Source organism: Pelobates fuscus, chromosome 7 (assembly GCF_036172605.1).
Source record: "Pelobates fuscus isolate aPelFus1 chromosome 7, aPelFus1.pri, whole genome shotgun sequence".
NCBI lineage: Eukaryota > Metazoa > Chordata > Amphibia > Anura > Pelobatidae > Pelobates > Pelobates fuscus.
Genome location: NC_086323.1, coordinates 100,974,835 through 100,989,315, shown reverse-complemented (window position 1 = coordinate 100,989,315; position 14,481 = coordinate 100,974,835). Strand labels below are relative to the sequence as shown.

The following is a 14,481-nucleotide window of genomic DNA, read 5'->3' as shown; positions in this document are numbered from 1 at the left end:
TAAACCAATAAAAAAATAAATAAAAATATAATATGAAAATATAAGAAATTATTATTTGAAATCTTTTTTTTAGTAATTAATTTATTTCTAGTTCAAATTATTTAGAGATGAAGAAAAAGTGCAATATTTATACAAGAAAAACACTTATGAGACAAAAAGTTAATCTTCAAAAAAACTCCACAAATTGATATCCAAATTTAAACCAATATTTATTTTTTATCTTTTATTTTTTATTTTGTATTTTGTTTCTTTATAATTTATCTCCAATGAAATTATTAGAATGTAAAAAATAAAGAGAAGAAAATTTTCAGTATTGAACACCTAGTCACCCATGTATTTTAAAGAGGATGTTAAGATATTTTGTTATTTTTTGTTGTGTATATATTTTTGGTATCATTCTAAAAACATGCATTGTAAAACCTGGAGACAAGAATTGATATACATATCCATTGTGTAAACTTTTTTGCATTTCTTGTATTATATATATATATATTTTAATGTATATTTTAAGATCTTATTCTTTCATTTTTTTATTTTATTTTGCATTTTTTTACTTTTTTCATGTTTATTATTTTTTTTATCTTTATTTATTCATTTAATTTTCATTGTTATTTTTATTTTATTTTACTATTATTTTTCATATATTTTATATTTTTATAGTATATATTTTTATATATTATTTACTTTCATTCTTTTCATTGATTATTTTTTTAATTTATTATTATCTTTATATTTTTGTAGCTTTTTCTTTAAGAGAATGAAAAGAAAGTTAGAAAAGGATGTTTTCATATGTGCATATTATATTGTGATTTTTACTCTAAATACATCTATGTCGTGCCATCCAGAGTGTTTTTTAAATGCTCCCCTATTTCTTTTATTTATTCATATACCCTGAGAGTAATTAAGATTGTGAAACGAACGATCGTTTCTTACTTCCGGGTTCCTGGAACGCAAGATGAAACGCGTACGGCGCACGTGGTTTGAAGAAGCAGGAAGTGCCACCCAGACAGAAACAGAACAACGGCCGGGAATTATTGAATAATAGACGCTACAGGGGATATAAAAGAACTGTGGGAGGGAAATGTATTTTATATATCTTGTTGTCATTGATGTACCAAGCCCCTACGGAAGTCCGGTTTTAGGACGAAACGTGTAGGACGCCCAGTGGTGATTTGTTTTAAACTTATATGCAAGTTATTAAATTTTTTGTACTACATTCTGGAAGTGCACTACATCTTTTGTATATTTCTCTTTCTGAGCTACATATTCCAACCCTATGATGGGAGTGTGAAGATGGGAAAGTACAGTGACCATTGAAGAAAGGATTTCATTCAAGGCCGTTTTCCCATCTGAAAATTTGTGAGTGGCCAATTGTAATTCACTAAGTGTCACTCACCTTCACACAGTTAAACGCTATGTTTTTCCATTTAATCTGTATTTAGCAGATTATCCCCTATTTTATCTATATAACACTTGTTGCAACCTGTGCATATATTTGTTAGTTACTTACCAACAGGAAGAAGAGTGAAAAAAGTACTTATGTATATGTGGATGACATTACATTTAACTCAACCATTCTTGAAAAAGGGTTATAACATTTATAAAACAAACAAGCAATGGTGGCTTTTCTCGCTGTGGGTTCAGTTTCCCAGTCCCCAGTGTTATAGGGTGCTAAAGCATTTTCAGTGTTTTTTTTTGTTGTTTTTTTTTAAAATCTGATTTCATAGGCAATGTGTAGAAACTAGAAGTCATGTTCACAGTAAGGGGTGGGGGAAGTGTGCTCAACAATAAATAACAGCATACGGTATAAGAATGTTGGAGAGGCTCCATTTTCCAGCCCATGTGAATTATTAAAGTGTTAATAAAGGCACCGGGCCCTACACACACAAAATAGGGTTCAGCGTATCTGCAGGTAATTTGGAATACTGTAATTAAAGAGCAGGAAGTCCATCTTGTACAAGTTAAAGAGCCGCCTTTGATAAAAGCGATTCACGTCTTTGAAAAACTCAGCAGCCATGCCACCTGTGGTCCGTGGAGATTTGGACGATGGAAATTTGATGGAATCTCCAACACCAATGAGCTGCAGCACATATTGTGCATCTTCTTCTAGAGTCTCATACTTCCCTACCACATCATAGTGAACAATGCAGGGATGACACAGAGAATGTACCCTCTCCCAGTGCTCATTAAATGGCTCCTCTCTCTGAGTCATGGGGTCCACTAGATAGTAAACAAACTCTTCAAAGGTGACATCGTCGCCCCTCTCCAACGCTTCCAGAGAGGGGTTCGTGCGGTGTCGCTCTACAATCTTTGTCCCGTAACGTTTGTGAAAGGCAGTGTTATAGGTACGAGTAAACTTGTTCCTGTAGGCGGACACAAGCCTCTCAAAGGGCTCCCTTACAAAAATGAACTTGAGGTAGTTCCGGAGACGATAGTTTATTTCCGATGTGGTAAACTCAGAAAGGGAGCGAAGGTTGGTGGAAATGTGAGCCTCATTTGCTGGGATCTGCGCCGGATCCTTGTATTTGCTTTGACCGGTAAGAATCATCATGACCCTTTTCCAGTTGGTACAAGCCACTTTGGGGACATAACAGTACAACAAGCCATGGGTGTCATCTACAAGCAAGTGCTTGAGGTCATCAGATGTCAAGACCCGGCGTTTCCTAGTGTAGGTCTTGCAAGTGCTGGCCAGCAGCTCCCGGCGCTCTTGGTGTTTTGCCTGGACTGAAGAAAGTTCCAGCTGGTGGGATAGAAAAATACCAAACTTAACAATGATCTATATAATACTATGAAAAACTAAAAATGTGTATAATAAGTATCAAAAATTTTTTTTTAATTATATTTATTATAAACAGGGATGAAACTAGCCACTGGTCATTGAAAATTGAGCATTGGTAAACAGAAATTTACCCCTGGTGCATATATTATGGCTTGCAATGGTGGAGTAACATTTAAGGCCCAGTACTAGCAGAGTTTGGCTTTGCCTTGATCAAGAAAGCCAAAAAACGTTCTCCACAGACACACCTTAACCACCAACCAACAATAACTGGAGTCAAGACTAAAAGGGATGACATATGCTATTCTGTGCTACGGTCATGGATACATATATATGTTAGTCACCAGTAGCAGCCATTAGAGAGGGGTGTTTCTCAGCCTGTTTATAGAATTAGCAAGGTTTTACACATTAGGAAGTATGGTAAGTGACAGCACAGCATTTCCATTAAGATGTAATGGTTTTAAATAATAAAAGGATTCACTGTCCTAACCTGGTTGCTGTCATACAGAGCCTGCAGGGGAGTCCTCCTTTGTTTTCCATTCCAGTGGCTACCCAAGAACTCTTCCTCAGCTATAAAAGAAGAAATAAAAAGGTGGTTATTTTTGAAACTACCACTGTAATAAGGTTGTTTTTTTTGTTTTTTTACCAGACAGTCTTGAATAACGGATTGAATGGACAATACTAAAATCATAAATTAAATTAAAGGGATTCTATAGTGTAAGGAATAAAACTTTTATTTCTTAAAATATAGTTCCCTCTGCCACCTCCCTTCGGTATTAGAAGGGTTAAAAAAAAATAAAAATAAACAAGACAACAACTTTGTTTACTCACCCGAATCCATCACGGATCTCCCTTGGCGCCTTAGGCCCTCCACATAAGAAAGTATATTGCTTAAATGCTTTCCTATGGAGATCACTCTGAAGCTGCATGTCATCATGCAGAGCGTGAGGATGTCTATCGTCAGTCAGCTAGGCGACCAAAAGTCGCATGGCCACCAGGAAGTGCATCTAGTGGCTCTAAAAGGGGGACAGGGACATGCAACCTAGACCACTTCAATGAGCTAATGTAGTCTGGGTGCCTACAGTGTCCCTTTAAAATCAGATCAGGACAACTAGAAACTTTCATTCAGTTTGTGAAATAGACAGTTTGATAGCCAAGAGGAGGTACACTTTACCAGCTGTTTAGGATATTTATTTTAATAGTGAGTCCTACACCTGGTAGCCATGTGCTCACACAAAAGGTCTGCTATTGTACAAGAATATTTGAGACATGCAAAGACTACAAAAGATGAAAAAACCTAAAATGGGAGTCTATTGCATGTAACAGGGTCTTTTGTCATTTGTCTCCTCTCCTAGAGGTGAATGACACCAGATGTAACCCTCCCCCACCTTCAGATTAAGAGAGAAGAGATTTAATGCAATAAGATGAGACTTTCCTCTAAATAAGCATTTATTTATTTTTTTGTAGATGTTGACTTTTCTCAAGCCAGTCTGCCTTGAAGGCAGCACACTGTACAGATGAAAGAACATTATTAATCTATAGTGGCCCATGTACACAACTGCCAGATGTTTCAAAGAATTGCAATGCTAAGACTTATAAAACACAGCAAGGTCTGGAGGCTGGGAACGACTCCCCACTTCCTTCAGGACTCCATATTGCTATTGCATGTGAACTTTAAACCTTGTGGGGAGATGTGAAATCCGATTGCTGACTGCATTCGATTAGATTTCTCATCTGCTTCCGATTCCCGAAAAAAAACAAATGGCAGATACAAAATGGGGAGAGAGTGAATGCATAAAGAATAGGAAGTATTTCATTTGTTCTGCGTTAGAAAGTAGGAAATCATACCTCTGATGTCATTTTTTTGTATTACATTACTATTAAAAGAGGCTGCAAGTCAAAGTTTGCTTTCCAACCCGGTTTAAAAGATATACATACATTTCACATATATGACATTTATTGGGGTGTTTGATAAATCCTCCATTAGATTCCAATAAGAGGGGTGGAGGTGGCCAAAGCATTCGGAGGTCCAAGACAGAAATTCCCCCGAGGGCAGGAAAGTCTGATATGTATCCAGATAGAAGGGTCTTAACATGGGACATCCTGGCATGTACACATGTGACCTACTCTTAATACAAAGGGTATAGAAGTAGCAATTGGTGCCTGTCTTTAGAAATCTTCCATGCACTGCATGTGGTCAGTATTGATCAAGATAAACAGTTAACATGTTGTGTAAATCTGTGGTTGTAATCTACAATAAACTTCCTCAAATTAATATCAGCTCAGAACTCATGACGCTACAAAGAGCTTCCATCTAATCAAGAGTACAAACCAAACGGAAAAATGTGTACACTTTCTTTAGAACAACGTCAGGAGAGATTAAAGATATAGATTAAACATGAAGAAGTTTATTCTCTAAACTCTGCATTGTATCAAACTTAAATACAAAACGGAGGATAAAAATGGTCATGCTGTGGGAATGGCACCGCAATTTGTGCCTCAATTTTGCCAGACTTTAAGGGGGACTGTGACTTTCCCAGGATTTTTGATATTAGGTTTACTTATGCCCTACATTTTTTTTTTTTTTAAGTATTCTTTGTTTTACAATAAACATACATAAGAGAAGTACATTAAATACAAACATGTATCTTACAACAAATACATTCATACTACAAAAGGGAGTGTTTATCATATTATAAATACAGAAAATTGTTATCTTTAGCTGTACCTTTAAATTAGACGTCAAGGCTGTGGCAACACCAATCCTTCTTTATTATGTGATACACCAATGCTTATGGATCTAAATTTAATCCGGTAGGTAGTCTGTTATGGTAGTTCTTAACAAAATGTATATATTATTTATATTTCACTGTCTGTTTACGGTTTGTTCTTGGGTTTAATATATTGATCCCTTTCTCCATACCGAGTTGATCCCATTGTACAGCGCTACGGAATCTGATGACGCTATATAAATAATAAAATAATAATAAAGTTGATTTATAAAATGATCTTTAGATGGGACTTCTATTAGTTTCCAGTGTCTGGCAATAAGGACTTTAGTATTATTAAAGTACTATGGGGGTTAGACTGTTGCTGCCAATTTTACCACATGACAGGAGGCTTCATATTTGCATATCTTTCTTTACTGAAAACTCCAGCAGCATAGAAACAGTAACAACCAATCAGAGAAAAGATATGCTGCCCATAAAAGGCCCTGTCTATGACATCACTTCCTCTTTCTTTGCTGCTCCAGCCATCAACAGGTCAGAGTAATTTTACCTCTCTGGTTTATGTACTTATATTGTCTTTTCATGGCACTATTCCTGTTTTCTTACCTTTATTATTGTATTATTACAGTTTTTTCTTATTTTTCTTAATGTATTATTACTGGTTTTTCTTATTTTTCTTAATGTATTATTACTGGTTTTTCTCATTTTTCTCAATGTATTATGACAGTTTTTTTCCTTATTCACCCCTATCTACCTATACCTGTCCCCCTCCTGTTTTCACTTACTCAGTCGCCCTGCTTGTTTCTGTGCCTCTGTTACCTCGCTTCTTTCGGGCTGACGGTCCGCGGGCGTCACGGCTGTCCGTGCCGCGTTCGCCGTGCGGACCGGCCCTTACTGGCACAGGGGGCTGGGTAGGGACGGGTGGAGGGTAGCCGGGGTTAGATTTGTCTCTTGCCGCTCTTTTTCCCTTCCCGCTCGCAGCTGCGAGCGGGTAGCTCTCACCCACTCACGCGGCCAGCGGCCATCTTGGTTCTCGCGGCTCGCGAGACCCGCGACGGCCCCTCTCTCTCTTCACTCGGCGCTTCGGGAATCACCCGATCGCCGCAACGGAGTTGGGGGACCCCCCTCAGGGACCCCCCAACCCCCGCTTTACTTCCAGAGGAACTAAACTACTTAGTTCCTTTTAGTAAGTTAACCATTTAATAAATATATGACCACCACCTAAAATAGTAAGCTAGTAAAAATATATGGACTATTTCACATTTTTCAACCCTTGTCACATGCTATGTATAGATCGGTTAAAAATCCATATTTGCAAGATGGCTTTAAACACTCACTGCTATTGACTTAAAGCTACCACACACAGTTTAGGTGTCATGCTGTTTGCCTGCAAACAAACAGACTGCTATTCTAGCTATATGCATGTTTGAGCCCCAATATGGGCACCTATGAAAAACTCAATGATTTTCATTAAAATGTTTTACATGGGATTAAGTGAAACAATTTTTATATATCACCTGTTCCCATAACCAACAAGGTCTTTTTACTGGCACTAAAAGCAGGATATATATAAGGACCTTTTATCAAATGTTAGTATATAACATTCATTATATATGTTAAAATTTAATCAATTAGTTTTATAATGCTGTACAAGATAGTCTATGCAGGCACAATTGAGTTTTCTTGGTATGAAGGCTGTACTATATATGATATACATACCTTAACTGACATACTGCCTCACTGGTCCCTGCAGGGACGGATGCAACGTTATTTCCCCTCAGGGGTTCAAATACTGCTATACCCTTCAAAAGGGAATATTATACTGATTACCTGGCACAGGGTTATATTACATTACTGTACCCAAGGGTGCAAAATTTATGTGGGTGTCCTCTGGGTATTTTTTCATGGCACACCACCTGGGGTGACCCCCCAGATATGCATGCAAGGGCGCTGACGGCCCATTTCAATTGATGTGGGTGTCCTCTGATTGCCACGGCACACCACCCGGGGTGAACCCCGATGATATGCACAAGGGCCTGTATTTTCAAGAGATAAACACATACAGCCCTGATTTCACTGACTACGTGCATATACAGCCCTCTCACGGCCTGTCAGTTACTTTAAAGCAACAGTACCATGCAGGATACGGTTTGACGGCAGGACCACTAAGGAAACTGAGTGTTCTGCGTAGTACCCTTCACAGGGATACATATATGTATATTTACGGTGCCTAGTGTACATATTGAACGTGGGTGTCCTCTGGGTTATTCTTACATGGCACACCACCTGGGGTGACCCCCAGATATGCATGCAATATTTGCAAGGTACCAATAATTATAATGTGGGTGTCCTCTGGGTACTTTTCATGGCACACCACCTGGGGTGACCCCCCAGACATGCATGCGAGGTCACTGACAGACCATTACCTTTGCTGTGGGTGTCCTCTGGGTTACCATGGCACACCACCTGGGATGAACCCAACCAAACAGACGTGGGTCCTGCGGTTGCAGACCTTATGGAGACAGGCCCCACGCGCCTCTATAATCAGCCTGTATAATTTAATACCATACATACAGCTCTGGCGTACATTTGTGGTGGACCCGGCTAGCCTGACCAGACACCACTACCGGTCAGTCGTGCCTGCACCGCGGCTCTCAGTAGCCAGATTAAACTAATAGAGGTGACCCCTCTACACCTGGCACAGGTATTCATACTCTCAAACAAACTAAACAGGCAATTCAAACCATTTTACCCGGGTGATCCCCAGTTCTGCCAGGAGTCTAGCACTCCTACGTGCTGATCCTCAACCACTACTCCCACTGACTACCACTGTCTCCAAACAGGATGGGAATGAGTCATGGTGGACACTCAACCTTCCCAAGATTTCTAGGCAATGACAAACGCCGCTGTAGCGGCCTCAGTGGAGAAGGTTCTGTTATGGGCTCTGCCCCACACCGCTTGATGGAGGACACTTCCTCGAAGTACGTTGGGGAAACCTGACTCGGTGACAGCGGCCGAGGCAGAGGTAGCAATAGCGGCACTAAACCAGAGTGACCGAAGACGGACCGTTCCTGGATGAACGCTATTGGCTGCGCAACCCTCTGGGGATGGAAGTATGCGCACGCCTCAAGGCCAAACGCACAGACAAAGTGGTAGTTGCGCCCGAGCCCAATAGCTGGCGTACTATGCGCCGACAGACGCAATTCTGTTCTGGTGCACATCAACAACACATTATGGGACTTAGGAACGACAAGAATTCGGCCCAAAAGCACAAGGCCTACTATTTGACGTAGTGTTCATGGCAGAACTCAAGGAGCACGTAAATCTATTCAAGTCTCCCCTACGGGGAAGGATGTTTTTGGGAGGACTGGTCGGTAGCGGAACCGAGCCGCCAGCCGCTTCTGGGCGACAGGTTCCAGGTCGTATACACAGTCCTCATATATTTTCTTACTCGCTTCTCTACTAGTGAGTCGACCTACATAGCTAACTGTTTCCAATTTTTCGACCGGCAGCCTCTCTCTGTTTTACGGAATTGGGAGACGATTACCTAAGTCACCGGGGTTCTCCAGACACTACAAGGCTATGTCACAAACACTTCAAGATAGAGGAAATTCATCTTCTACAAGACCTCCTAAGCGATAACGACTGGTTTACTCATTTGGTAGTACACAAACCATGATCGCTTCTCCATCTGAGTTGGGCCGATTCCTCGGTTTTTTCGACATCGGCTTGGAGAACCACGTTCCGCGTCGGTCTAGGGCAAAGATCGCCTCTATAAGGATAGAGGTCAGACACACCCTAAGGTTGGATACGATTCCTCTCAGGATACTCGCCGGATTGCGGGATTCCTCTCCTCCTCTCCTCCTCCATACAAGCGATATTCCCTGGCCCACTACACTTCAGGGCCATGCAACATCTGATGGCGAGATACGTACGCACCGGACACTCTTACAACCACTGGATCTCACTGTCCGCAGAAATGAGGACGGAATTTCGATAGTGATTACTTCACATACAAACTTGAATTGGCTGAACGATCCTTGACTCTTCCTCCGGATGCGAAACTGTGGATGTATCCTACAAACGTGCCCCAGCCGTTCTCCACAATAGCAAGGGTGCTTCGATACACACGTACCCACAAGATATCGCTCCTGCTCATGACACCCCTCGGACAGATCAACCGCGGTTTCCCGGATCGCCTGGAGATGTCGCGCGAAGACCCTCTACTACTCCCTGACTTTCCTCTTCTTCCGACGGGACCGCGAGGGGAAGCTCACTCCCTTGTCAGGGAAGGACTACTGGCACTAGTGACCTGGACGGTTTCAGGGGCTCCTGATCAGTCCACGACCTATTGCATCACCTAAGTCCTTCTATGGGACTCGTAGACTCCCGGCACCAGGAAATGCTATATTTCTGCCTGGTCGGCCTGGAGTGATTGGTGGGTGGAAAGGGATTCCGACCCCTTTACCGCACCTGTCACGCTGATCCTTACTATCTGTCACACCTGGTCTCGTGGGTCGGTCATATCGATCCCTCAACGTGATCTGACCCACCATATCGGCGGCGCACGTTCCGGTACAGGGCAGGTCAGTAGATCAATATTCACTGGTTTTGTCGACTACTACGGGGTGCCGAATTATCGAGACCCCTGGCACCCAAGTACTCACACCTCTGACAGGTGGATGTGGTGCTGAGATCCCTTAGGGAATGATCGGACAATCCTTGTTTGTCACTGAAACAACCTTCAGCCAAACTAGCCCTCCTATTATGCCTCGAATCCTTTAGATGTGTGGCGAACGTTAGGGCTTGCGATATGGATGGTTTCTCTCTCACACCAGACGGGGTTGCCTTTACCATGTCGAGACGAACTAAGTCCGATTCGTCTTCAGTGTCAGACACCACACTATGCATGGTCAGAACGCTACTGGGTATGCCGATATCAATATCCCCCTTCGAACTCATTCGACGGGTCACCTCCTGACGTCTTACGTGAACCCTCATGGACCGGTGACTACCGCAACACTGGCCAGATGGGTCAGTTGGCTATTGTCTTTCGCTGGCGTCGAACCTGGTTTCGGAGCCCACTCGGTCAGGGGAGCGGCGGCCTCACAAGCCTTTTCAGGCTGACGCTCCCCTAGCCGGCATTATACGCTGTGCGGTCTGGGCGCGAGAAAGTATGTTTAGAACGTTCTATTCCGACAACATCTCATGCTTCCTTCACATTGGTCAATTCAAAGCTTTAAAAATGCAAATATGAAGCCTCCTGTCATGTGGTAAAATTGAAGATTATATTAGCTTTAGTGTACTAATAATCTTAATTTTAGTAATGACAGGAGGCGAATATTTCCCACCCTATAGGATCCCTCCCATGTTTCTCGTGTGGAACAGAATATGCCCTTTATGTTCAGGAAGGTAAGTACGTTATGGTTTGTATGTTTGTTAATTAGACCCGTATCTTGAGGGTCTTGTATAGGTTGAATATTAGACATGAACCTGGAATTATGTGGTGTTTATAGATTCTTAAATACCATTGCTTTAGTATTAATATATGTTGATATGTTTTCACACTCTAATGTTCGTTGGTATGTCAGATGCTTAATGCTTATTGTATGCGGACAAGTTATCACGCCAGAAACCTTTCACCTTTTTCTTCTTCTTGCAGCGTGAACGTCTTCTCATCGAGACAAAGATTCACCTTCCATACCTCTGCATCACGGAACTACTGGAGTTGGATATTCTAATATGTTTTGAACTGTTGACGTAATATGATTATGTTTATTGTTGCTGTTTATTGTTTCGCTTCAAAGAAAGAGGAAGTGATGTCATTCTCTGATTGGTTGTTACTGTTTCTATGCTGCTGGAGTTTTCAGTAAAGAAAGATATGCAAATATTCGCCTCCTGTCATTACTAAAATTAAGATTATTAGTACACTAAAGCTAATATAATCTTCAATTTAAATGTAACAATGCTACTCCCGGTTTCTTATCTAATGCTATACCAGTTAAATTTGGAACTGTATCAAAAGCATAGTTCCATAATGTTATAATCCTAAAGCAACTCCAAATATGTTCCATATTACCCTCTGATTGTATACATCTCCAACATGTAGCGTGATTAGTCTGAGAGATCCTGATTAATCTAGTAGGAACTAGATACCATCTATATACAATTATGCCCTACATTTAATAAATGTGTATCTGTAAGGTGTAAAAAAAAAAAAGAAATGTAGAAATCAATACCTCTTTATCCTGCAACTGGGTGCCTCCGTAATGGCTCCCTGTCAATCAATGTTATAGGCTCAATCCTTTACATCTAGCAATCGGCGTAGAAAAGGCATAAAGAGAGAAGGATAAATGAAACAATGGGGGAGATTTATCAAAGTGTTCAGAAAAGGCTGTTTTTGGTCTCTAATCTGTTTATATGTTGAAATAGTTCTATAAAAATGGTCTAAAAAAATGTTGGCTTTTCCCTACCAACTCCCCTCCCCCTACCCCTCGGGAAAAAAAAACCCTACACACAAAACAATCAAACTCCCCCAATGTTTCCAATTCTACTCATTTGCAATGTATGTTCTTAGTGTCTTTTGTGAAGTATTTTCAGTTCCTCTTTAGAGAGTGTTCTAGTTCATAGTTTACTGAATACACCTGCTTATCAGAAACAATATGTGAAAACACATTTGTTAAGAGATTTGTCCTCATAAAAACAATAGAAACCAGCTAGGATAAATCAAATTAAATATATTCTCCCAATATCACACAAACATCGCAATATGATCTGGTGTGGTGAACCACTGCAGTCAAAATACATCCTGCATCCTTAATTGCAGGTATCAATGTTAAATTACCCAAGCACAGCAGTGCCCTCTAACTTCATTAGAAGTGCCGCACTCTTTAAAGGGTTACAACAGCCACTATGACTACTTCAGTGATTTGAAATGGTCATGCTCGTAGAAGTATTTATGTGCAGTGATTTCACTTGAAACTTTGCACTTTGCAGAGTAATCTACATTTTTGTGCTGGGGGCTACTTGCACCATCAACATATATAACTTTGCTCGATGCTGCCTATTGTCAATTCTGTGAATATTTCACTTCTATCAACAGTGTGCATTGCATGCTGGCGATAGATGAAGATATTTTCTCTTGCAGGAAGATCACCTGCAAGCGGAAGTTGGTTCTCCCCGCCCTCCTTCTATGATAAGACTTGTGATTGGACCTTATGCATCTGCCCTGACATGAAAAATAAGGGGTGGAAAGCAGTTTTGCCCAGCACTGTATTCCAGGGAAGTAATAATTAAATTTTAAAGTTATTTTTTACTTGAAGGGACACTATAGTCACCAAAACATCTTTAGTTTAATTAAGCCGTTTTAGTGTATAGATCATGCCCTGCAGTCTCACTGCTGAGTTCTCTGCCATTTAGGAGTTTAAATCACTTGTTTCTGTAGCCCTAGCCATACCTCCCTTTGATGATGTGACTCACCCAGTCTGCATGGAAACAGAATGGTTCATTTTCAAACAGATAGTAGCTTACTATAAAAAAAAAAAAAAAAATCTCCTGCTCTGTAAATTGAACTTTAATTGCATACAGGAGGCTCCTGCGGGGTCTAGCAAGCTATTAACTGTGCAGAAGATAAGACATTCTAAATTAAACAGAATTTGCAATAAAGGAAATATAAACGTATAAAAAGTAAAACGTATAAAAGGAAATATAAAAAAAAGTTGACAATTTACACTAAGTAGTTAGGAAGCTTGTGTAAGTCACATGCAAGGAGGTGTGCCCAGGGCTGCATAAACAAAGTGATTCACTGCTCAATTCTCTGCCATTTAGTCATTAATCTAAAGTTGTTTTGGTGACTATAGTCCTCAAAAACAATGCCCAATAGGACATTATACTTAAAAAAATAAAAACAAAATAAAAAAGGGAAATATTTTTAACCCCCATCAAAGACAAACAATCTGATTTTATACACTCAATTTCATTACAGTAGTATCCCAACACAGCACCCTCCATCACCCCACAATATTATCATAGATATGTCCAGTCATCTGGAAACTTCATGGATATGCTTTTTGGGGCCCAAGAATTAAAGGGCCACCATAGGCACCCAGACCACTTCAGCTCAATGAAGTGGTCTGGGTGCCAGGTCCCCCTGGTTTTAACCCAGAAGCTGAAAACATAGCCGATTCTGAGAGGCCGCTTCCACGATTCTTAGTGTGAAATGTGAAAATCACATTGAGATGACGCTGATGTCCATAGGAAAGCATTGAGTAATGCTTTCCTATGAGTGGTTTGAATGCGTGTGGCTCTGGCCGTGCATGCACATTCGCATCCGACGTCGGCAGGGGGAGGAGAGGTCACCAGCGCCAAGGGAGCCCGGCTCTGGATTAAGATAAGTGGCTAAAGGGGTTTTAACACCTTCAGCCCAGCGGGAGGACCTAATAACCCCCATAGTGCCACAAAAACTAGTTTGTTTTCTATGCACTATAGTGCTCCTTTAAACACAGAATGTGTCATTACAGCTGGTGCAAAATAAATACATACAAATGCCACATACATAACTGCTAAATATATATGAATATATTGTAAATACATTGAGATGCTACTCTTTAAAGACCTTCATGATAATACATTAGACAATATCACATAGCATGACAGTACTAGCAAGTCAGTGTTAACCTTACTGTACAAAATCCAATATGGTCACATCATATGAGGGCCCCCACTCCCATCTCCATGTATAATGTAAGCATAATATAAGGGCAGGAGGCTCCCCACAATCCATGGGCCACCAAAAAGCAGCACAATTATAGGTAACATAGTTCCTTTAATAGAGACCTTTAGGTTATCAGAGGGTTGAAGTGAAGACAATACAACCAGACATTTGCCTGCAGGAAAGACAAGTCAAAGCAAAGAGGAAGCTTTAGGAATGCATTACCACAGGGGAACTATCAAAGAATACCAGACATGTCACCAGTG

At 40.7% G+C, this 14,481-nt stretch overlaps 1 protein-coding gene across 1 annotated transcript in view; it reads right to left on the bottom strand.

Annotated features, from left to right (window-relative positions):
- Positions 1-1,457: 1,457 nt before the first annotated feature.
- CHST13 (carbohydrate sulfotransferase 13) overlaps positions 1,458-14,481 on the bottom strand; it is a 38,532-nt gene continuing 25,508 nt past the window's right edge. The window contains exons 2-3 of the mRNA XM_063427388.1: positions 3,267-3,346; positions 1,458-2,740 (exon numbers count right to left, since the gene is read on the bottom strand). Of these exons, the coding sequence (XP_063283458.1) occupies positions 1,898-2,740; positions 3,267-3,346 (923 nt within the window). The 3' untranslated portion in view covers positions 1,458-1,897. The remainder of the gene's footprint in view (positions 2,741-3,266; positions 3,347-14,481) is intronic.